Source organism: Diplotaxodon limnothrissa, linkage group LG12 (genome assembly GCF_057381915.1).
Source record: "Diplotaxodon limnothrissa isolate DT_005_m linkage group LG12, D_limnothrissa_male_GT1.1, whole genome shotgun sequence".
Lineage (NCBI taxonomy): Eukaryota > Metazoa > Chordata > Actinopteri > Cichliformes > Cichlidae > Diplotaxodon > Diplotaxodon limnothrissa.
The window spans coordinates 23,685,207-23,710,874 of record NC_140607.1 but is presented as its reverse complement, the minus strand read 5'-3'; the positions used below and the strand labels follow the sequence as shown (position 1 = coordinate 23,710,874).

General features: G+C 40.4%; 1 protein-coding gene across 1 annotated transcript in view; it reads right to left on the bottom strand.

The window, feature by feature from the left end:
* Window positions 1–3,962: 3,962 nt before the first annotated feature.
* Window positions 3,963–25,668, bottom strand: part of LOC146621361 (solute carrier family 28 member 3-like) — a 46,457-nt gene continuing 24,751 nt past the window's right edge. Inside the window, exons 4-17 of the mRNA XM_085367358.1 lie at window positions 23,852–24,041; window positions 16,382–16,526; window positions 16,171–16,284; window positions 15,858–15,935; window positions 15,650–15,730; window positions 15,301–15,381; window positions 15,070–15,195; window positions 14,175–14,299; window positions 13,834–14,002; window positions 13,517–13,714; window positions 12,591–12,672; window positions 10,631–10,729; window positions 4,195–4,309; window positions 3,963–4,080 (exon numbers count right to left, since the gene is read on the bottom strand). Coding sequence (XP_085223484.1) covers window positions 3,963–4,080; window positions 4,195–4,309; window positions 10,631–10,729; window positions 12,591–12,672; window positions 13,517–13,714; window positions 13,834–14,002; window positions 14,175–14,299; window positions 15,070–15,195; window positions 15,301–15,381; window positions 15,650–15,730; window positions 15,858–15,935; window positions 16,171–16,284; window positions 16,382–16,526; window positions 23,852–24,041 — 1,721 coding nt within the window. The remainder of the gene's footprint in view (window positions 4,081–4,194; window positions 4,310–10,630; window positions 10,730–12,590; window positions 12,673–13,516; window positions 13,715–13,833; window positions 14,003–14,174; window positions 14,300–15,069; window positions 15,196–15,300; window positions 15,382–15,649; window positions 15,731–15,857; window positions 15,936–16,170; window positions 16,285–16,381; window positions 16,527–23,851; window positions 24,042–25,668) is intronic.

Here is a 25,668-nt window from a genome sequence, read left to right as displayed (position 1 = left end):
ATCTTAAAGCATTGTGTGACATCAATGTCCACCGTAGAGGCAAAATACAGTTAGTTCTAAGCGTCCCAAAGAGGGGAAAACTATTTGTGGCTCTGACTTTAACAAAAAAAATCAAAGTAAAGGACAAAAATATTTTCTATAAGCTGCCAAAGTGTGAAATTGAGCCTGGCAAGATTCAAAAGTGAAAGCTAATGATAAGACATGCAGCAGTAAGAACAGGTAAGCTGTGGGATCCTTATGTTCACTATGGTTACATTTACACGGAGTAGATGTTTAGATAAGTCAAATATCTAAACATAAATTTTAGGCTGTTATAATATTCAAAGTTAAAAGTAGAGCTGTGTTTGGAAACGTTTTAGCTAACTGTAGCTTGATAACGGATAGCTAGCATTAGTTTTCCAATAGCTAACTTAAATGCTAGATTCATGGTGCTAAAAGAACCCTAACCCAAAGTAAAATCTAAGATTTTTAACAATTAACAGCTCAAGTTTACAATTCAGTTAATAGTAGCTTCGTGAATGTGCAGCAGTTCTGGAGCATGTTTGAGGAGGACTTTGGAGCCTGTGGGCCTTTGAAAGTGAGACTCTTGTTAGTACTCAAGTTTCTTTTAAACTCAGAGGAGGTCATTCATCAATTCATGCACGGTCTCACATGAAAATTGTTAAATAAATGGAAACGTGTTGAGGATGTTCTGAACTTACAGTTAGCGACCCCAACCATCTCAGTGTGTGGTGAGATCATCAATCCAAATCGGCACCTAGAGAAAATGTCTCTCCTGCTTTGCACGCTATGCAGTCAACGACACATACGTTTGCACTTTTATAGCTTTCATAACTATGGCTCTTTGTTTCTCTGTGAGCACACCACACGTGTGTGGATACTTGTTCATAATGTGATTTAAAGCAAGTTGTGCATGTTTGAATTTTGTGCACGTCTGTAAAGGTGGCCCAGTGTATGATTATGTGGGATTAACTTTTATGGCACTGGTTTAAATGTACATTTACCTTTTGTGCCTCTGCACATTTTGTGTGACTGCAAATAAATTTTCACTTTTTAAAAAATGTTTCTTAATGAAATAATAAGCTAAATTTGCCCCCCTGGTCAAAGTTGGTTTCCTGTTCAGTTGATATGCTTTGATGCCAATCCTGATTTAAGAGTAGAATATATCTCTGATTCTGTTTTAATTATTACATTTTATAAAAGAAATAATAAAAAAAATACATTGAGAAAAACCTCACACTCAAATCAACTAAACATACAAGTTAAAGAGTGAAATTTGTTACAGATTTGATGATAAAGCTCTCAAACACAAAGTAAGTTCGGTAAGTAAGTCAGATTAAAAACCCATAGTTAGGTTGTTAAATATATATATATGTACAATTGGATATATATGATATAATTTCCACACAGCCTTCCAGCAAACCATGCATAGTGTTACAAAACAATTTTTAAGAACTGATTAAGTTAGAGGGAGAACTTGGCTGTACAAAGAGGGCTGCTGAATGTCTGCTATATACAGTAAATATACACAGCCTCATTTTTAGATCAGATCTTTCTTACTTTATTGTACGATAAGTTTGATTAACGTGTTTTGAAAATGAAAATGATTTAAATCTCAGAGGATTCAAGGAGAAGAAACTTGTAGGGTGAGTTTATTCTCTCCATTTGATGGTTTGTTTGTTTGTGTGTGTGTGGGTGTGTGGGTGTGTGTGTGCATCTTTTAGAGCAGCCAAAGATATTTACTAATTTCACTTCTTTTTGAATATCTTTAAACTAGCTCATAAAAAAAAAAATAATGTGCCATAATATTTTTTTAATATGCCAGTATTAGCCACAAAGCTGTTTTTCAGTACCTGGATAAAACCAGAATATTTTTTTAACATGCATTTCTTTGACCAGTGACAGTAAACTCAGCTAAACATAGCTGGTCATGGTGTGCCAAAGAAAAATGTTATTAAATTGGTGAGATTATTCCTATAATTAGTTAACAAGGAAAAATGTAAATTGTCTCCTTTTGTTATATATTACAGATGCAGAAAAGTCGTCTAAACTAAACGGCTCGTTGTTTTAAACACACCGATTTCCCTGAAAATGAAGACAAAATGAACGATGCATGTTTTCTTTTTTTTTAGAGGTGCAAATGTTAAGATGGAGCCTAAACATGCCCTATGTGTCAGTGTCTCATGGCTGAGTTCAATGTTCCCTCTTTGTGGGTGTGTGAAATTCGCACATGTGAACACACCTCCTGCCCACCGAGAAGGGAGCCATCTGACCTTTTGCTTGTGCTGGAATTAATGAAGAGACTGTCATTTGTGATCTCCATAATTGCATGCTCATCTCACACATGCAGATGTTGTAAATGTACAGCCATGATACCTTCCTCTTTGTTCTGTTTCACATTTCCTGAAATCCCCCATCGTTTTTCTCAAAACCGTACAGTTCAGAATCACATTTTCAGATTACACTCACTTCGAATGCGACTTCTGGCAAGATCATATTTAACTCAACATTTTTTATCTTTGCTAAAAAAATCCAACGTTGTTTTCTGATCATACAGACAGAGAGGGTAAAAACTCTGGGATATGACTACCAGCTAGATCAAAAACAGATTTGACGTACAGATTTTCCAGCTAACTGTGAATGAATGAATAAAAAGCACTTTATTACAAAGATATAGGCAAACATGTTTACAGTGTGCAAATGCCAGAGGCAATCTTGAACGCACGGAGTGAAAAAATACATTACAGCAAAAAAGATCCAGAGTTAATTAATGAAAATCCAGTAACTTTAAACATTCCTGGTTAGCCAAAGTTACAAGTCTTTGTGCACCTTGAGACCAGACACCAGGCTTTGACGTGTTTCCTGCTCAAATAGGACAAAGTGTTGCTTGGGAACATGCCAATTCCCGCTGATTCCTTCAAATTTTGCATCTATGTTTATGTGTTCAAGAAATGTGTTTTTAAAGGACTTTGTCAATAATGAGAACCTGTTGTTGTTGGGAGAACAGAAGAGTCTCCTGGTCTCAATGTCCTGGTTATAGAAGCCATAGAGAATCTGCTGAAAATGGGTGCATATATGTATTGTATTGTATTGGTTTTAACAGTTTTGAGGAACTGAGTGTAAGTACTGAGATGGTTGTTTTACTTGTGTTTAATTGGAAGGCATTGGAAGTCTCTCACTGTGAAAATAGGTATTATTAAGAGAGCATTACAAAAAATAAATATGACCATGTGCCTCTCAGAGTGGGATTTAGTGCTTTAGCAATTCAGTAAAGCTGTAATGAGCCAGATTCTTGGACAATCTGCCAGTCAAACCAGTGTGCCTACATAATGACCTGATATATCCAGCGTTTAGGTTGCTAAACAGGAACCAAAAGACACCAGTGACATCTAGTGGCTAATCAGTGTGCCATTACTGAAAAGTTCACCACTCCAGGCAAGGCAGGATCAAGTTGTTATAGGTTAGATCCTCTCTGTCAAGCTTGTAATTAAGCAGGTTTTGCAAGTTTTTCTCATTTTTGTGCTGGAAATGACTCTGATATAGTTTTTTGTACCATGAGATTTTTGCACTATTTAGAAACTGACAAGCTTTAGAAACACATGTACAGACATAGAAAATATCAATCACATCAGAGCAGTTTGAAATGATTGTTTACATAATGATTGCTACAACGTAGAAACAAAATAAAAGTAAAAAAAAAAAAAAAGAAATATTAAAGTGCAAATGTATTATTTTCAAACTATATAGTAATAGAAGTAAGAAAAGGATATATGACAAAAAAGCCACTATATTTTAAACTATCATTATAAAACAATGCAAAAAGTGTGGGTAAAAGGACGTTTTTGGCATGTTTCATTTTTAAGTTTTTTTTGTGAAAGAAAACTTAACTTAAAAAAAGGAAAACACCCTAAAAAGGATTTAACCTGTAAACAGCACATCTCTGTAGCACTGGAGTGTGTGATTTACAGCATAAGGCTGCAGTTGAAAAGTTCAGACGGCGTGAGCGTGCAGCAGCCCAGCAGACTGCTCTGACTGAATCCGTCCCCTGTTGTCACGTTCCATGGCTCATACACTGTCACACTGCAAATGAAACACACACACATGCACGAGAAAATGTCCACTTGGTCAGATGAGTGAGTTGTAATATCGTTTTAACTGGGCAACAGTAATAAACAGTAATAAACACACACACACCTGTTATACAGCTCTGTGCAGCAGGCGTGCATCTGTGAGCTGTTGGTCATGCTGGTGTTGTTGAACTCTACACTCAGCAAATGTGGGCACTCAGAATCAGGGATGTACAACATACCTAAAACAAAACAAAAATCCGAGTTGTGGTTTTAAATGTTATGTATGTAGGTTTATTATTTGCTTTTATAAAATATGCCAAACAGATACATTTGGAAGATTTAAAGATTTAGGAATCAATTCAATGTAGCTCAAAATGTTACAGTTTAAAAATAATTCTGTTATGCCAGATCACTGTATAAAAATGCACATAAAGATGCAGATGAAGATAAATTGAAAGTACTTATTAAATTGTACGCAGAAATGTTGAAGATTGATCAAAAGTACTTTAAAATGTACATTTTTGCAAAGTGTATATTTTAGTGTACTATCAATAAATGTTTCTTGTTGTGTATTGTGACAGACCGCCGGCCGTCGTTATGAGATTTGTCAATCGGAAGAACAAGGTCGCAGTGCTGAAACAAGGACGCAAACTGAAAGGCACGGATGTTTTCATTAATGAGCATCTGACACGAAAAAACGCAGACATCGCGAGGAAGGCAAGGCAACTGAAGAAGAATGGTAAAATACAACATACATGGGTAACAAACTGTAAGATTTTCATTAAGCTAAACGGGACACCAGAAGAGGCAAAAGTACTGATAGTGAGGAACATGGAGGATCTGGACAAGTACAACTGACACTAATGTATCGAGGTAATATATAACTCTAATGACAATCAAATGATAAATACACCAACATCTCTAATTACACCAGGAAATGACATGGACATGTTGAAATTAATTCTTCAACAGAAAGTAATTGATCTAGATTGTGAATATAAGGAGCATAATATAATAGATCCAGAAATAGATTCTGGAAGTAACTTTCTCTCTACTTTTGTTAAAAATTGTAATTATTTCACTCAGGAACAATATGAAAAAGAAATTAACCTAGACGGGAAGCTCTCATTAATTCACTTTAACAGCAGAAGTATGTACTCTAATTTTGATTTCATTAAGGACTATTTGCAACAATTTTCTCGCCCCTTTAGTATTATAGCCATCACTGAAACTTGGTTCAATGTCGATAAAGGAATAGATTTTTGTTTGAATGGATATGATTTAAAATACATGAATAGATTAAATAAGGCGGGCGGCGGGGTTGCTATATATGTTCATAACTCTATAAAATATAATGTTGTAACAACTATGTCTATGGCTATTGATGGAATTTTGGAATGTTTGACTATTGAGATCATGAATGAAAAAAAGAGAAATGTTATAATAAGTTGTATATATCGGACACCCAGTTCAAGTATTGACACTTTTAATGAATGGATAGAAAAAACGTTTGCTTCGGTGAACCAAAAATTACTATTTATCTGTGGTGACTTTAATATTGATTTGCTAAACCCAACAAGGTTAAAAGCCATTGATGATTTTACTGACACGATGTACAGCTTATCACTATATCCAACAATAACAAAGCCAAGCAGAATAACATCACATAGCGCCACTATTATTGACAACATTTTTACTAATGTCATGGATTTCCAAATTAATAGTGGCCTGCTTGTCTGTGATATAACTGACCACTTACCAGTTTTTACTTTGTGTGACTGTGATTTAAAAAAAATAGATACCAAGATCATGATAGCAAAGCGAACAATAAATGAAGAAGCAATTCATGCCTTCAATTTCGATTTAGCACAACAAGATTGGAGTTCGGTGTATGAAGAGTCAGATGTGGACAAGGCTTATGACAATTTCCTAGATATTTTTACTATGTGGTACAATAAACATTGTCCTGTAAACGAACACATGACAAAGAAAAAAAAGATAAAAAGTCCTTGGCTCACAAAAGGAATTATTAATGCTTGCAAAAAGAAAAACAATCTGTATAAACAGTTTATCAAAGTAAAAACAAAAGAAGTGGAACAAAGATATAAAGCATATAGAAATAAATTGACTGATATTATAAGAACGAGCAAACAACTTTATTATAGAAGAAGATTATATGAAAATAAAAACAATATAAAAGGAACTTGGGATGTGTTAAACAACTTAATTAAACAAGGAGCTTCTGGAACATCATATCCTGAATATTTTACTGATGCAAATGGTGAAAATCACAACATGAGTAATATTGTCGATGGGTTCAATAAATTCTTCATAAATGTTGGCCCTGAACTAGCAGCAGACATCCCGTGTCATAAAAATGAAAATATCAGCAATATAAAATCAAATCCCTTTTCACTGTTCCTCTCAGCTACAAATGAGCAAGAAGTAATAAATATCACATTAGAATGTAAAATTAAGTCTTCAATGGATTATCACGACATAAATATGTCTGTAGTTAAACAGGTTATTCTGAATATTGCTAGTCCCTTAACATATATCTGTAATTTATCATTTCAGTCCGGTTGTTTTCCAAAAAAAATGAAAATTGCGAAAGTAATACCACTATATAAAAGTAATGACAAACATAGTTTTACCAATTATAGGCCTATTTCTCTACTGCCTCAATTCTCAAAAATTCTAGAAAAACTTTTTAATTCAAGATTACAAAAATTCCTTGAAAAACATCAAATAATAAATGTTGGTCAGTATGGTTTCAGAACACAAAGAACCACTTCAATGGCGATAATTGAGGCAGTAGAAGAAATTACTGATGCACTGGACAAAAATAAATATGCAGTTGGTATTTTTGTTGATCTCAAAAAGGCCTTCGACACAATTAATCACTCAATTTTACTGGATAAATTGGAAAGATATGGTATTCGAGGGAAAGCTGGTAACTGGTTAAAAAGTTATCTAACGGGTCGGGAACAATATGTTAGCATAGGGCATTACCATTCAGAGAAACTTGGTATTACATGTGGTGTTCCCCAAGGGTCAGTGTTGGGACCAAAACTTTTCAATGTATACATAAATGATATTTTTGATGTTTCTCAAGTACTTAAACTCATACTGTTCGCAGATGACACCAACATATTTTTCAGTAGCGATGATTATACTCATCTTGTAATGACTGTAAACAGGGAGCTACAATTAATAAAAAAATGGATGGACATAAATAAATTATCATTAAATATAAATAAAACTAAAGCAATGTTTTTTGGTAATTTAAAATATAATATAGAATTACCAATTATCATTGAAGGTGTACCAATTGATAATGTGAGTGAAAACAAATTTTTGGGAGTCGTAATTGATAACAAAATTTCATGGAAACCCCACGTCAGACACATAAAAACCAAAATTTCCAGAAGCCTCGCAGTTTTGAACAAAGTGAAACAATTCCTTGATAAAGATGCACTTCGTACTCTGTACTGTACCCTGGTTCTTCCATATCTTACATATTGTGTGGAAGTGTGGGGAAACACATATAAAAATACAACTAATCCATTAGTCACAGTACAGAAACGAGCACTGCGTATTATTCACAAGGCTGGTTATCTAGATCATACTCACAAATTCTTTCTTCAGGCAAAGTTACTTAAATTCCAGGATCTGGTTAATTACAATACATCCATAATTTTGTATAAAGCTTTTACTAAACTTTTACCGGCAAATTTACAAACTAGATTTGAAATTCGAGAAAAGGTTTATAATGTTAGAGGATTTGGAGAATTCAAATTACCCAGAACTCGAACAACCCGTAAAGGTTTTTGTGTGTCTGTATGTGGTGTGAAAATCTGGAACAGTCTGAGTTTACAACTGAAACAATGCAAAAATATTCATAGATTTAAATTTCTCTACAAACAGTTGGTCTGGTCACAGTATACTCAATGATGGTTTTTTAGTGTGCTCTGTAATGTCTGTTCTCTTACCATTGCTGGTATGGATTCAAAAAAAAAAGAAAAAAAAAAAAAAGACTGTGCGTATGTATGTACATATATGTACATGTGTGTGTAGATATATATGTATGTATATGTATGTGTGTATGTGTGTGTTTGTTACTTGTAGTTATTACTGCCTGTTACCTGTGGTAATGTAATTTATAATTTATATATTCTGTATTCAGTTATGAAGGCTCTAATTGTTGCTTGCGAGCTGCAGTTTAGATGCTTGTATGCGCCCGGGGCTGTTGATGGGACTGTATGCAATAATGGGCGTAGCTGCGGGAAGTATATTGTTTTGTTTTGTTTTTTTGTTTTTTTGTTGATGAGTGAGTATAGGGGTGGGATTTAATAAGTTTTCTTCGTCCCACTCCTTTTTCAGGCAATTTTTGTTTTTTGTTTTGTGCATTTTATGTTCAATATAGGTATTTGTTGTGCCTGGAAATGAACAAATAAATGAATGAATGAATGAAAATGAATGAATTGTCAGTATTATGTAGTATGTAATGACATATTTCACCCATTGAACTACAGGGAGTGCAGAATTATTAGGCAAGTTGTATTTTTGAGGAATAATTTTATTATTGAACAACAACCATGTTCTCAATGAACCCAAAAAACTCATTAATATCAAAGCTGAATGTTTTTGGAAGTAGTTTTTAGTCTGTTTTTAGTTTTAGCTATTTTAGGGGGATATCTGTGTGTGCAGGTGACTATTACTGTGCAGAATTATTAGGCAACTTAACAAAAAACAAATATATACCCATTTCAATTATTTTACCAGTGAAACCAATATAACATCTCCACATTCACAAATATACATTTCTGACATTCAAAAACAAAACAAAAACAAATCAGCGACCAATATAGCCACCTTTCTTTGCAAGGACACTCAAAAGCCTGCCATCCATGGATTCTGTCAGTGTTTTGATCTGTTCACCATCAACATTGCGTGCAGCAGCAACCACAGCCTCCCAGACACTGTTCAGAGAGGTGTACTGTTTTCCCTCCTTGTAAATCTCACATTTGATGATGGACCACAGGTTCTCAATGGGGTTCAGATCAGGTGAACAAGGAGGCCATGTCATTAGTTTTTTTTCTTTTATACCCTTTCTTGCCAGCCACGCTGTGGAGTACTTGGACGCGTGTGATGGAGCATTGTCCTGCATGAAAATCATGTTTTTCTTGAAGGATGCAGACTTCTTCCTGTACCACTGCTTGAAGAAGGTGTCTTCCAGAAACTGGCAGTAGGACTGGGAGTTGAGCTTGACTCCATCCTCAACCCGAAAAGACCCCACAAGCTCATCTTTGATGATACCAGCCCAAACCAGTACTCCACCTCCACCTTGCTGGCGTCTGAGTCGGACTGGAGCTCTCTGCCCTTTACCAATCCAGCCACGGGCCCATCCATCTGGCCCATCAAGACTCACTCTCATTTCATCAGTCCATAAAACCTTAGAAAAATCAGTCTTGAGATATTTCTTGGCCCAGTCTTGACGTTTCAGCTTGTGTGTCTTGTTCAGTGGTGGTCGTCTTTCAGCCTTTCTTACCTTGGCCATGTCTCTGAGTATTGCACACCTTGTGCTTTTGGGCACTCCAGTGATGTTGCAGCTCTGAAATATGGCCAAACTGGTGGCAAGTGGCATCTTGGCAGCTGCACGCTTGACTTTTCTCAGTTCATGGGCAGTTATTTTGCGCCTTGGTTTTTCCACACGCTTCTTGCGACCCTGTTGACTATTTTGAATGAAACGCTTGATTGTTCGATGATCACGCTTCAGAAGCTTTGCAATTTTGAGACTGCTGCATCCCTCTGCAAGATATCTCACTATTTTTGACTTTTCTGAGCCTGTCAAGTCCTTCTTTTGACCCATTTTGCCAAAGGAAAGGAAGTTGCTAATAATTATGCACACCTGATATAGGGTGTTGATGTCATTAGACCACACCCCTTCTCATTACAGAGATGCACATCACCTAATATGCTTAACTGGTAGTAGGCTTTTGAGCCTATACAGCTTGGAGTAAGACAACATGCATGAAGAGGATGATGTGGACAAAATACTCATTTGCCTAATAATTCTGCACTCCCTGTATAGCCTATTTTCATGTAGGATATAAAGAAACATTTGACACTAAGGTGACTGATTCCTGAATAGTTAACAATGAATAATGACTAAATCTTAATTAAGGAATATTTTACAGATAAAGATAAATTATTACATGCCAAGTAAGTAAATATAGTGTTAGTATAATGCTTAATTGTATTATTTAACCCTCAAACTCTCAGGTACTTACTAAAAAGCTGGATTTGAACTGATTTTTAAATAGTAAATTTAAAAATGTGCTTAAAACTCTGCAGTTGTAAAAGCTAAAATAAATGTTTTTGAACTAAGAACAATGTCAGTATACAAGGTTAATATACAGTTGCTGAAAATTTAATGCACACTTTCTGTAGAAGTAGTTGTTTGATCCAATAAAGATATTTGTACTTGATGAGGAAATATATCAAACATAATACTTTATTACCGAGAACATCAAGCCTGGCTGAAGAACAGATGTTACCTGCGATACAAGCTGTCATGAAGCAAGAGATGCTGCCTGCAATCAGAGCTCTGAGGCCACAGCTGGAGAAATCAGATCGTCTGTCTGGAGCCATGGCAGCTGGGGAAAGAACAATTATGCCGTACAGTTAGGTGTTTAAATTTCATAGGGACATTTTGTTTATAACTTTGGCTCTGTGCTTCTACAGTATGTTTGAACCAGCAATCAGTGTGAAATGGAAATTCAGACCTTCAGCTGTAGTTCAGCGGGTTAAAATGATTAGAGGAATTAAAGGCAGTTTTATACAAGGTGCAAATGTAATTGGACTATTCCCTAAAAAGCTGTTTCATGGACAGGTGTGAGGGAAGGAGCTCTCAGTGGGGGTGAAATAGGCAACAAAACAGCTATTTCCATAAAACAGATAGTGGGAACATTCTGGGAAAAGGATCACACAGGTGAGCTGTGCAACATAAAAAGATAAGGACATTCAGGTAAGACAACAGTGGTGAATCACACGATCCTATTGTAAAGAAAAAACCCTCAACATCACTCAGCCAACCTTACAGGTGGTGGGCAACTTTTACCTGAAGGATGGCGGTGGGAGGTTATTGAGAAACAAACGGTAGCAGATTGATGCAGCTGAGTTTCACCTGTGCTTATTGAGGATTTGATAGGAGAAAGAAGCAATTCTGACACATATAAAAATGGCCTGGTAAATGGCCTGTATTTGTATAGCGTCCCTAAGGACCCCAAAGCGCTTTACACATTCGGTCATTCACACACTGGTGATGGCAAGCTACATTGTAGCCACAGCCACCCTGGGGCGCACTGACAGAGGCGAGGCTGCTGGATACTGGCGCCACCGGGCCCTCTGACCACCACCAGTAGGCAACGGGTGAAGTGTCTTGCCCAAGGACACAATGACTGAGACTGTCCGAGCCGGGGCTCGAACCGGCAACCTTCCGATTGCAAGGCAAACTCCCAACTCTTGAGCCACGATCGCCCCACGTATAGAGCTAAACTCAGCGGTCAGATTCAGATGAATATAATAAAATTGACTGTTCAAGTAGTCCAGACATACTGTGAAAGCAAACCAGGAGCTTCAGGAGTGCTACAAGCACCGAGACAGTCACCTGATCAAACTACAGACTGGAAGACCCACAAACAAACAGCTGAACACAGGACCAGCAAAGCATCAGAAAATCTATTCTCTGGTGATGCCCATGGCTTCCAAACCTCAGACTTGTCCTTTGTAGACCAAGGACAAGTTACTATTATATTAGACTGTCCTGTTACATTTGAGCACAACAGCAGAATGACATGAAAAGTTAAAATTGACAGTTTTTTTCTTCTTACCCTTCTATAATCAAGACTTTTTGCTTATTTTCAGTCCTTTAATACTTGAAGGATCCCTGAGCTGTGTCTGGAGAAGAAATTGTGAAGATGTTTTTAAAAGTGCATTTATCAGGTTTGGCCTTGTCATTGTAAATGTCAGGACCGTTGAAATGCATGATTGTTCATCTTTGTAACTTCTTCGCTACACTTCATCAAAATAATGAATGTGGAGTTTTTTCTTAATTTAAAGTAATCATTTTTTCATAGTCACGGTCTGTTCTTTGACTGAAAACAAGCACACAAATTAGACTTGTCCCATTACTTTATATAATAATAGTTATAAATGCGTTTGTTTAAAGTTTTGATAATTTTCTGTCTATTTGAGAGTTAGGGGAATTTGGCAGCTACAAGCCCATTCAGCCCACACACTGTAACTTGCCTTAAATGTGACAGATGGGTTCCTTGTTGTGCCAACCAAAAACATCAAGGACACCCCCTCCATCCCACCCCCCAGTCTGTTCATGTGGTGGAGATACTATCAAAAAATAGTGTGCTACAATATAGTTCAGAATTTTTCCAACATCATGAAGTTGAATGTTTTTCTATTTTTTTTTTCTCCTCAGCTTTCGTAACAGGTGTCACTCACACAGCGCTCCAATGGACATCCCCAGTGAAGCAACGCTGGAAAATCCACACAAAGCGTATGTTGCAATGGCTTCAGAATGGACCTGGAACAGAGCAAATAAATCTAGTAAAGAAAACGCATGAAGTTGTAGGTATGCGGGGGGGTGTCATGAATTCCAAAAGCCTACATTTGCACTAATACAGTTTGATGTAAATAAATGTGTATATACCACCCTCTGGTGTTCAGCAAAAAAATTGCGCTGGGAAAATTCACAGGCGTCACTTGCCCAATTGACTGACACCTGACTGTCGAAGTTGTCTCCAAGCATTCAGTGCAGCATCGAAACGCATCGAATACCACCAATCAGCTCATATCTGCATTTGCCAGTGACTGCACAGGTGATTGTTCAACAACAACGTGTATCTGTGGATACTGGCCAAGTGACTAGCATAGCTGGAGACAGTCATATGGAAAGTGATGAATGGTCTGATACTGTTCTGTAAACAGAAGGACAACTGCAGTAGATATATTTCAAAGCTGGACACATTCATGGACTCGTGTGGGACAGATATGTTGGCATCTGCACTGATGGCGCACGGGCCGTGACTGGGAGACACGGAGCATTATTTTTTGTCTCAATGCGATGTTGTCTTTGTCCTCGAGGACAAGGACAAAACAGTTTTTCTTGTATGTTTTTTATTTCCCTGTTTAGTTATAGCTCTCACTTCCTGTTTTTTTTAAATGTTTTTTTAATGGAATCCACAGTTGTTTATCCTTCCTAACTGGATAGACTGATATCTGTGAAGTTCTGCTGACTTTGTGTGGCATCGTGATGACAGATGACTGATTCACTGTTCTGTGAACAGTGACTAATCATACTGAGCAAACCAGATAGGGAAAGAACTAAAAATTAGAAGAGAAATAGTGAGAACATGAATAAAACTTACAGAAATGTATTGCTTCACATTGTTCACATATTCTGGCCCCCCTGCCTTCCTCCGGTTTATCAACTCTGACAGCTTCTGAAAGGCCACAAACTCACTAAGGAATGTCTTAATGCCCATCAGTTCAGCAACAATGAAACTGTCCTCAAAGGAAACACCCATCATGAAGGAGAGAGGCATGAACACGTAGGAGCAGATGAGCTAAACAAGGGACACAAAGAAGCAGAAACAATAGAAAAATAGTCACATCAAGCTGTGTTTTATTATATTTATATAAAGTTTATTTTGGAGGGTTGGTGTATGTGTTTGTGTATATTCACTGAGAAGCTGAGCTGTGGACAGTCGAACATCCCTCCCAGCCAGGAGAGGACAGCATCAAAAAAGGACAGCAGGGCCATGAAGGCAATGATGTTGGCTAAAACGCTGGCCACTAGTGCGATTGCACGAGATGCACCAAGGGATGCCGCCTCCAACAAATTCTTGCTTTCACTGACGAAGAAGTCAGAAAGAAGTGACAGGATGAAGCAACAGCGAAATAATTTAAACAGAGTGAATTTAAAGATTGAACTGTAGAAAACCATTGTAACCATTTGAATCAAGTAGACAATAGATGTTGTATGGTGTAGTTATCTGTGTGTTTACTGTGATCACTCCTACCCACCCCTTGTCCATTTTGACTGGTCGATTGGACCTTGAAACTATAGTTTCAGGCCAGAACATCTTAGCAATGGCCAGGGAAGCTGGAGCAGACATTACTGTTGCTGTCAACAAGTGCGTTGCATCAACCTCAAAGGAAAGGCAACAAATGGCAGAGATTAATTTTTCATTTTCTTTTTATCAAATTGTCAAATTCAGTCACAAGCCTTAAATGAAATGAGAAATTACTCTATTTTTTGCATCCTGCTCTTTGAAATTGAGCATTAATAATTACAACAAATGTGACCTTTATTCAGCCATGAAGATGAATCTCTTTTGAGAGAGAGACCTGGTCGAGATAGAGAGCATAACTTTGGATGGTTTTTTTGATGTTGGGGTAAACTCTGCCCACTGCATTGCAAAATTTAAGCTGCCCAGGTCAATAGAAAAGGTTGAGAAGATAGAAATTGTGTCTTGATTTAAGTTTTCTGTTTTATTTCTGAAAATACTCACGTATTACTTTCCAGTTCGTTAAACTTCTTGTTAAACTGCTGTCCAGTTATCACATGTGAGGTTGTCTTTGAACTTCTTATAGCCAATTTTTTTTTAAATCTTGTCAATCACTCTTGTATTTTCCTGCTGCGTTCCCTGTGTATACTTTTCATTGCTTGTAGTTTAGCACTTTCCCAATTCCCATTTAATTATTCAGACTTGACATGAATTTGCCTTGTGTCTGCCCTTATTCCCTTTATTTGTATTTTTATTTGTTTTTGTTAGTTTATTCACGAGAATAAAATTTTAATCAAGCACACACAGGACAAGTTTGGGTGCCTAAACACTTTCCAAATATGCCTAACTCTGACAATCTCAACACTTCTTCAAATCCACATCCCATCCTTTCAGCACATCCTCTTCCTCACCCCAAAGGAGATGTAGGCTCCCAAAATGGTACCAGAGATGCTGGCAAAACCTCCTGTCATCACAGCATGGATCTCTGAGAGAGTTAGCTCACTGATATATGGACGAACCAGGAGAGGTGAGTTGGCCTGATGAGAGAGATGACGATGAGGACAGACAATGGAGTCGACTGAGATTAGTTGATCAATACAGTTGATATTAGTGTACTATTGTAAATGGTTACAGTTGCTTACAAGTCCAAGGAATATATTTCCAGCTGCAGCCATTGATTCTGCTGGAGATGTTCCCATGGTAACCTGCATTATGAATCCAATCTGGGGAAAAATCAGTGATGGAATGTAAAACAGGGGAAAACTGTAATAATAATAATAATAATAATAATAATAATAATAACAATAATAATAATAATGTGATAAATATAACACTATCATTATCATTATTATTATTAATATACATTCTCATTCCGTGCTGTCTGTTACTATAACAGTCAACAGTCTTATTTCTAAAATAATGCTTTGAAACAATTCATCTGACTCCTTATACAGCATGTCTTTTTGTGTCTGTGCTCTCCTCCATTCTCACCTTACAAATGAGCCAGGCCATGAAGCCAATGTAGTAGAGCATGGAGATGACAGAGCTTAAAAATACAAGTATTGGCATCACCTGCAGAGAGTCCACAATCAGCAAAATATTTGTAATGCTTCTAGTTATGTTTATACCTTGATATTAAAAACTAGATTGTCCTTTAAACACATTTAGTCACATGTGCGGTTTCACTGGATCGTCATACCTTAAAGGCAAGGAAGTGGTCCGTGTAACTTTCACCAAACACAAACTTTGATCCGGTATCTGTGAAGGACATAAACGCCTGCATAGAGATGTTCAGTTTTCAGCAACAGAAAAAAGAAAATTGTAACAGATGATTTTTTTTTACATTTTAAATGTAGTGTTTCCATCATCTTAAGATTAAATGTCAAATATATGCAGGAGGAACATTTGTTTTAGAAAAGCAGTGATTGCTACATCTGCAAATTTACCAAAAGCAACCATACAAGCCACTAAAAAAAGGATGTGTGTGTGTTTAAATATATTTGTGTGTACACCTCTGCTTTGTTTCCAAGCCACCGCAGTGCACCTAAACCAAAAGTGGTCCTGAGAATGAGAAGGCCAAAGATAAACTGCAGCCCAGTCCCAAAAACCAGCGTTTGCCAAGACCACTGCAACACACATGAAAAATACATTTGTCTATGTGCAAAAATACGTGTGTGAATTTGTGCATTTATGCATTTGTAAGCATGTATGTCCGTCTTTTACCCTGAAGGGGTGTTTGGAGAACAGGAGTGTTAAGAAGACGAACAGCAGCAAGCCGAAGAAAGATACCAGCTGTCTAGTCCCCCGCTGGGCCGTGTCCAGAGCAAGCCAGCACACCACGGCTACGAGCACTGACATATATATTATCCTGAAAGAGAAAGAAAGAGGGGAAGTGGAGGAATTCAGAGAGAAGAACACACAGACTCTGTACAAACACTATAGTATGCAGTGTGTATTCCACGTTATGTGTATAATACTGTTATATACCTAAATTTGTGTCAGCTTAGAAACAGAACAAATACACTATTGTGCAAAATCTTGAACCAACTCTCATTTCTTTACGTTTTTCTAGGAAATCTGAAAATGGGTGCAGTGATTTACTAGAATGTGCAAACATAAATAAAAATACTGTACATAAGGCAAAACCAGAGTTAACAGTCAATATCTGGTCTGACCACCTGTATTCTTCCACCTGAACTCTTTGGCAGGCCTTCTTGTCATTTCTTTTAAGTACTCTTAAGGAATAGTTCTCCAGGCTTCCCGAAGGACGTTCAAAGCTAATCTTTGGATGTTGGCTGCCTTTTGTTGTCAAAGGAGCTAGATACACTCCCACTAGATATAAACCTAGTGGGAGTGACCCCCCACAGAGGGACAAAAGGACCCCCTGATGACGCCTGAGCCAAGGTGGGAAACTGGGCGTGGGTCCCAATCAGCCAGAGTTTCGGGTGTGTTCATTGTGAAACCTGGCCCCACCTTATCATGCGAATTCCTGAGGTCAGATGAATTCCTGAGGTTAGATGAATTCCTGAGGTCAGATGAATTCGCATGATAAGGTGGGGCCAGGTTTCACAATGAACACACCCAAAACTCTGGCTGATTGGGACCCACGCCCAGTTTCCCACCTTGGCTCAGGTGATTAGAGGATCATCAGGGGGTCCTTTTGTCCCTCTGTGGGGGGTCACTCCCACTAGGTTTATATCTGGGACTCTCTGCCATTTGACCTTAGAACTGAAGAAGCTTCTCGGATGAGAGGTGAAACGTCTTCAAGCAACTTAAAGAAGTCCAGACGCTTTTCTTTGCAAGCTCCTTTGACTACGATGACTGAGAACCTTCACAGACACGCTGCCTTTTTGTTCTGTTCTCTGTCAAGATGATCCCACACTGCTTCAATAATGTTAATGTCCAGGCTCTAGGGATGCTAATCCTTAGCTGATTATGTTCCACTGTGTGTTTTTCTATCCAGGTATGCTTTTACTGCATCAGCAGTGTGTTTGTCATCATTATCATGCTGAAAAATGAAGCTGTTGCCAATCAGATACTTTCCAGATGGTGTTGATTGGTTGATCAGAATCTGATCATACTTTTCTGACTTCATAATGTTATTTTGACAGGATCCCCAACACCACCAGCTGAAATGTGGCCCAAACCCATATTTTACAGATGGCTGTAGACACTCACAGTTGTATCTCTCTTCTAAACTCTTCCGCACATACTGTATTTACATTGAGAACAAATGATGTGTTCTTGTGACAAGCTGCTAGTAAGAAAGCATACAGTTTAGATGCAGCTTACAATCTATGTTGAAGTTAAGTGGGTTGTTTTTTTTTTTAGGTCCTTGAAAGATTCATAGGTCAGTGTTACAAGGTTTAATAAAGAAAAGCGGGGGTGGGTTGGTGGGTGGTGGTGGGGGTACCCTGATCTTGACTTGCACCGGGTTGGCCGGCCTCTAGCGGCATTGGCTACCCATCACCCCTGGGACTCCCAGCCATTGGCCATTGGTGCACCATCGGGTCTCCCTCCTACTCTTGCTGAGATGGGTGCTCAGATATAGCTGACAAGTTTGGCCCCAGGTCTTCAGCGTTCTTGGGGCTGCAGATGGCCCGGTTTTTCCTGGATCCATCTCTGTCTGCCTCTGGCTCCTGGGGGGCATTATTGAAGCTTCTCACCTTCATTATCAAGTACATTTCGTGACAAAAACACACTCTCTTTCTCTCCCTCACACTCACACACCTGGTGTTGTATGTGTCACGGTCCTGAGTATGTGGACTCAGTGTTTTTCTGTTTGTATTAGTTATCTTTGTTTTCATGATGTGTTTTGATTCTCTTGGGTTTGATTTCTGTCACTGTATCCCCACGTCTGTTCAGTTTCCTGTTTTACTTTGAAAGTCTGTGTACTATGTCAATGTGTTGAGTTTTGCCTCCCCTTGTCTTGTCATGTCTGATGAGTCCCAGCTGTGCTCTCCTCCTGTTTCACATTCCCTAATCACCTCAGTATGTATTTAAGCCCTGTGTTTTTCCCTGCCAGTTGTTGCGTCCTCCACGTTTGTTGTGTGTGTATCCATGGTCGTCTTCCTTCAGCATCCCCTGTCTAGTTAGTTTAAGTTGTTGTTTATGTGTCGTCCAAAGGTGACTCTCCAGCAAATAAAGCCGTCGTTTAAGTTAATGTTTTGTCTCCGAGTCCTGCACGTGGGTCCAGTCACTGACAGCCACACAACTCACCGTGACAGAAGGACGCAACCATAACATGGACCCAGCGGACTCAGCTCACGTCGAGAGAGAGGTGGACCTTGCTCGCATCCTCGGACTGATGACTCGCATTAGCCACGCTTCAGATTTGCAGACGTTCTCAGTCGGGCTGAATGCAATACAAACCATATTTGACAGAAATCCTCAACTGCGCAAGCTGTCTATTGCCTCGGAGTTCAGCCGTTCGCTGACCCAGGCTAAGGAGGCAGTCAAAGCCCGGGAGCTGGCCCAATTCACCCTCATCTCCTCATCCACACTGCCTCAGTCACAGCTAGCAAGCCTTCTCATGCCGCCGCAGCAGGCGGAGCATTCTAAAGCCCCTCTGCAGCAGCTGAAGTCGCAGCATTGGACTCCTTCCTCCCTCACGTCTGCCTCATGCCTGGCAGGAATGTGGTCGGAGGATGAGGGACCAGTCACTGTTGCTCCGACACTCCGTTTTTTCTGTCGCTCCGGTTTCTAAGAGAAAGCGGCGTTCTCGTCGTCGCCGTCCCTCACCGCAACCCGAGTCCAGTTCTGAACTGCTGGACGTGGTGAGTGAACAGAACAGTTGTCACCCGGCTTCTTCCACGCTGGGAATTTCCAGCTCTGAGCCGGCGAATTCGGAGTCGGTTAACTTTTTGACTGTTAACTCAGGGCCTGCAAAGACAGAAACTGATGATCCCAAGGTGGCTGACTCTGAGGTTGTCTTTCGGGACTCTGAGCATTCTAATCTTCCCTCTTTTGTTTCTTCAAAGTTTGAGAATATTCAGGAATCAGATGACCTTATTTCAGAGTCAAAAGAGGTTTTTTTGTCCTGTAACTGAGAGTGGTGTTTCTGGGTTTCATTCTGAAAAGACTGGGGTTTCTGTTTTTGCTTCTCTTGGGTGGCTGTAGCTCAGGTGGTAGAGCAGGTCATCTACTGATCGGAAGGTTGGTGGTTCGATTCCCGGCTTCCCCCTAGTCTGCATGCCAAATATCCTTGGGCAAGATACTAACCCGAAATTGCTCTCCGATGCATTCATCGGAGTATGAATGTGTGTGAATGTCAGTTGTGCTTGTGCGAATGGGTGTGAATGGGTGAATGCACAAGTTGTGTAAAGCGCTTTGAGTGCTCAGAAGAGTGGAAAAGCGCTATATAAGAACCAGTCCATTTACCATTCTCAGACAGGTTATGTTGATTCCGAGCCATCTGTTTTTGGATCAGTTAATAGTGAGTTTCCAGATGTAGATTATATATGTGAATCTGTTATGAAATTTTCTGACTTGGACAATCATGATCTCACTCGGGACATTAAAGATGCAGCTCAAAAGACTATTTCTCTTACTGCTAAACTAAACAGGGACAGTTCAATTTCCCAGCCACATTCCATCTATGCTGTGCAGGCTATACCTCATGAGGCTGTTGTTGGTGTTGCTTCACCCATGGTTTACGCGGCTCACCAGCCAGTTCATTCTGAGGCTTCCTATGATAAACCTCATGTTTCCATAACCTCCCCCGAGTTAAATTTCAGAAGCCTAGAGTCTGCTTATTCAAAGACTGTTTGTGTTGCTCATTGTGAACTCTTCCAGACTATACGTCCTGTGACTGTCCAGGTTAAGACCAACCAGGTGTCATCTGCTGTTACCAAGCTGGCAAAAATACTTGGTTTGAACACTGCAGAAGTGGTTGCTCAAGTTAAAGTTTCGGATCCACGATCATGTTTGTATGACTCTGTGCGCCGTGCTTTTCAGCCAGTAGCCCTGGACACTGTGTGTGCAACTTCCCAGGCTGCGTTTTGTAAGACTGTGTTTTATGTTGCTTCACACCCAGTTTCTTCAGATACCGCTTGTATAATTCCTCCAGCACCTGTGACTGCCCCTGAACTCGTTTTTTCTAAGACTGCTAACGTCAACCTGGACAACTTAAGAATAGCGGTTTTACCAAGGTCAGCCTGCCGTAAGTCTCGGTTTTCTAGAACCATGTCTGGTACCATAAACCTGGTTTTCCCAGTGACTGTTACAGCTCCTCTGCTCTGCTCTCCGCGTCCGGTTCCAGTTCCCAGGCAGACTATCGCTCCGTTCATCCCTGCACCTGTATCTGCTCCATGGGCGGGGATGGTGGGCGCCCGGTCGTTGCCTGTGCCTGTTCTGGTTCCCTGGGTGGGGGCAACTGAGACCCCGCTGACTCCTGCACCCGTTTCAGCTCCTCGGGTGGGAGCAGCGGCGGTCCAGCTAGCTGCTGCACCCACACCGGCCCCCAGGGGTACGGCAGCCAGAACACAGCTCTTCCCTGGCCCTGTATCTGTTCTTCAGGTGGCGGTGGCTGAGGTTCGACCAGGCCCAGTACCCGTCCCTGTTCCCCGGAGAGGAGTTGCTGAGAGTCAGTTACCCGCTCTGTTGCATGTTCAACAACCATCACTACACCCAGCACGACCATCATCGCGACCACCACTACAACTTCTGTTTCAGTCAACCGTCCAGTCTCACGTCATGTTAGCTGGGGGTTCAGGTGAACCCAACCAGCGACCTGCCTCGTCTGCTGGGGGTTTAGGAGAACCCAGCCAGCCTCAAGTGTCGGCTGCAGGAGGGCCCGTGGAGCCCGTCCGGCCTCATGCCACGTCTGCTGGAGGGCGCGAGGAGCCCGTCCGGCCTCATGCCACGTCTGCTGGAGGGCGCGAGGAGCCCGTCCGGCCTCATGCCACGTCTGCTGGAGGGCCCGAGGAGCCCGTCCGGCCCCATGCCACGTCTGCTGGAGGGCGCGAGGAGCCCGTCCGGCCTCATGCCACGTCTGCTGGAGGGCCCGAGGAGCCCGTCCGGCCTCATGCCACGTCTGCTGGAGGGCGCGAGGAGCCCGTCCAGCCCCACGCCTCGTTAGCTGAGGGTCCTGGAGGACCCAGCCAGCACATCCTCACATTTGCTGGTGGTCCTGGAGGACCCAGCCAGCACATCTCCACATCACCTCCTGCAGCCGTCCCGCTGCCGTCAGGTTCCGCAGCCGTCCCGCTGCCGTCATCCACGCCTGGTCCGGCCTCCGCGTCCTCATCATCTTCGCCTGGTCTGGCCTCCGCGTCCTCATCATCTTCGCCTGGTCCGGCCTCCGCGTCCTCATCATCTTCGTCTGGTCCGGCCTCCGCGTCTTCATCTTCGTCTGGTCCAGCTTCAGCTCCGCCTTCGTCTGGTCCTGCCTCGTCTGGTCCTGCCTCGTCTGGTCCTGCGGTTGCCACGCCGCCGTCGGTGCCAGCTCGACCTGTTCCGCCTCGCCTCTGCCAGCTGTTTTCCAGGCCGCTAAGTTGGCATCATGGCCTTCGGGGACGGCCTCCGGAAGGAGTTCGTCGCCACCACTGGCATCGCGGCCGCCCTCCGGACCTGCTCAGTGGCCACCACTGCCTTCCGAGTGGTCGGCCTCCAGAACTGTTTGCCCGTCGCCGCCGTTGCCGTGTGCACGGCCGGCCTCCAGAACTGTTTGCCCGTCGCCGCCGTTTCCGTGTGCATGGTCGGCCCCCTGAACTGTTTCGGCTCTTGTGTTGTCGGCTCTTGTGTTGTCGACTCCCGGACTTTGCTATGGACTCGTGGATAGTCTTGTTTTGTGTTGACCTGTTTTTGGTTTGTTCTGGTCTCTTGTGCTCCTTGTTTTTTGTTTGGTCTCTGTCCCTCCGTCCTGGGCCCCCTCCGCCCACCCTGGCCTGGTGCTTTGTGCCTTTTTTGTTTGGGGCTGTCGGGCGCCAGCCCTTTGAGGGGGGGTACTGTCACGGTCCTGAGTCTGTGGACTAATACAAACAGAAAAACTTCTGTTTGTATTAGTTATCTTTGTTTTCATGATGTGTTTTGATTCTCTTGGGTTTGATTTCTGTCACTGTATCCCCTAGTTTAGTCCACGTCTGTTCAGTTTCCTGTTTTACTTTGAAAGTCTGTGTACTATGTCAATGTGTTGAGTTTTGCCTCCCCTTGTCTTGTCATGTCTGATGAGTCCCAGCTGTGCTCTCCTCCTGTTTCACATTCCCTAATCACCTCAGTATGTATTTAAGCCCTGTGTTTTTCCCTGCCAGTTGTTGCGTCCTCCACGTTTGTTGTGTGTGTATCCATGGTTGTCTTCCTTCAGCATCTCCTGTCTAGTTAGTTTAAGTTGTTGTTTATGTATCGTCCAAAGGTGACTCTCCAGCAAATAAAGCCGTCGTTTAAGTTAATGTTTTGTCTCCGAGTCCTGCACGTGGGTCCAGTCACTGACAGCCACACAACTCACCGTGACAGTATGTTTGTTTTTCTTACGGGAGTGGCAGTTGGCAATACGTTGTACATTTCTTTATTTCACCCGCCCCCTTTTTTCTGCTTGTCCTGCCTTAGTCATTGTCATACAGTATACCACATATATCTGAAATGACACAAATAGAAATGAAGACATAAAGAGATAAACCCTGAACTAGAGGAGTGTGCAGAGAATTTATGTTTTTAACATGACAGTGCATTCAGATCATAATTCTGATCGCAAAAGCTGCTAGACAGAACAGGATTTTAAAAGAATGTAATATGGTTTGTAGACATAAGCCAAAGGCTGTACTGTAGGTCAAGCATTGATGTTATGAATAATAAAGCAGTGTATATATATATTTAAATCATCGCTTACCATCTACAAGATAAAGAAAATTAAAATTATCCAGGTGGGGTGCATTTCAGCAAATCATTTTATTGTGTTTAATGCAACACTCATGTCAGTCTCACTAATCAGAAACTTTATCCGTCTGAGGATGCCGTGATTTTTAGAAAACTAAGAAACCCTCCACATGCTGAACTGTCTCGCACATCATTCACATCAACGAGGGATTTTTGGTATGCTATCTTTACAGTCCCTCACATTTTTTCTTCCTGTGTCATTATGGTGAAAAGATCCGTTCTCTCAGCCCACCTGGCCAACCCCTAGGTGCCCAGTTCCTTTGTCATAGAAGGTGCACATGGGAGCAGAAAGGCTGAAATATGATTTGCCTCATTTCTCACCATCTGATCCCACACCAGTTCCTGCTGAGAAGGTCTCTGATAGGAGCAAGAGCCTCCCACACTTGCTCACCATATCGTTCCATCATCCAATCCCAGACCAGGAAAAAAATGGTTACCAAGGAGATGACCAGCAGCCCAACAGCCCGATGGAAGTTCACAACACATGCCGCTATCACCATGGCAACAAAGCCTGAAACAAATATAGAATCAATGTGAGTTACATCCTCGCATGACCCTCAGACTACTGACATGTTAATGAAATGTTTTTATTTAGACTACTGCATTATCTGTTTTGTATCTAGCAGCGAGACATGAGGGAGTGTAGTTGGTGTGAAAATGGAGTGCACAGATGACACATCTTCCAGCAGGCAAACGCTACTTAAAGGTTATATGTATGATTCAGGACTCAAAGTCTTACTAGATTCCTCGACTGAACAGGTCTGAGCTGAGAGGTTAACTAAAAGTAGTCTAGTAGCAGTAGAAAATCTAGCACACAAAAGCAATATATAGAATTAGTGGTGGAAAAAACCCCCAGAAGAAACAGCTGAAATAGCTAGCTCACTGTTAGCTAGCTTTGCTAATTAGCTTAGCTAGTAACATGATTAAACAAATTCAATTGTTACCTGAACATTAAAATGCAAACTATACTATAAATAGCTAAAATGTATAGGTAAAGAAGAATGAATTAATGTATTTTATCAAAGGTGGTGTAAGATTTTTTTTCCACTCAGAGTATGATAATTGTTTACAAATGGAATTTATGATTAAACTTTTTTACTCAAATAAAAGTAAAAAAGTACATGTTCTCAAATGTATTCAGCATTTAAATGTAATCCTTTGAAGGACTTTTAAGGCAGCTATTTATGTGTTAAGCTAACAGACAAACATTTTCATTTCCTTTTATGATGCTGCTAAAAGTACTTACAGCTATTTATTTATGCACAGCTTTTTAAAAGTCCAGCCATAGGTCTGGCCACTGCCACCAACACATTAATTCTTTTCTTTTTCAGCCAGACTTTTGTATATTTGCTGTTTGAGACAATTTGGGCCAAGCTTTAAGTGTTGGATAGATGACCTCACATTTGGTTGTATAATACTTGGTATACAGAGGAGTTTATGTTCAGCTGCAAGGTATGGGGCACCTTTTGTAAACTGAAACATGCTGCAATTAACAGCAACATTTTTCCACGTTTATCTCAAAAGCTTACAAAAACATGTTTTTTCGAGTCATTTTTTACAACATTTACTAAAATATTTGTAACTTTTTATATCTAAAATACAATTTTAAATGTTAAATCTAAGTATTATATTTAAAACTAAATGTTAAAAGTTTAATCTTAGTATTATATTTAAATCTAAATGTTAAGTCTAAATGTTAAATCTAAATGTTACGGGAAACTAGATATTTAGCTAACATGCAAATTTACAACGACAAAATGGCTCATAGCAGTGAGATGTGACCATCAGGGGAGAGATTTTTTTTATATTTAAAAATTGTATTTTAAATATATATATTCAGCTTACAAACAGCGCCACTTAGCAATGTGCACCGGTTCAGTGGTGTCAGAACAAGCCCATATCATGACTCCACCACCATGCTTGAAAGGTGGTGTGAGGTGTTTGCGTTGATATGTTGTGCTTGGTTTTTGCCTGATGTGATGCTGTGCATTATGGTTAGACATTTCCACTTTGGTTTCATCTACCAAAGGACAGCGTTCAAGAGGTTTTTTGGTTTATTTAGATGCAGCTTTAGAAACCTAAGCTGTGCTGCAGTGTTCTTTGTCGAGGGAAAAAACTCTCTCCTGGCAGCCCTTCTA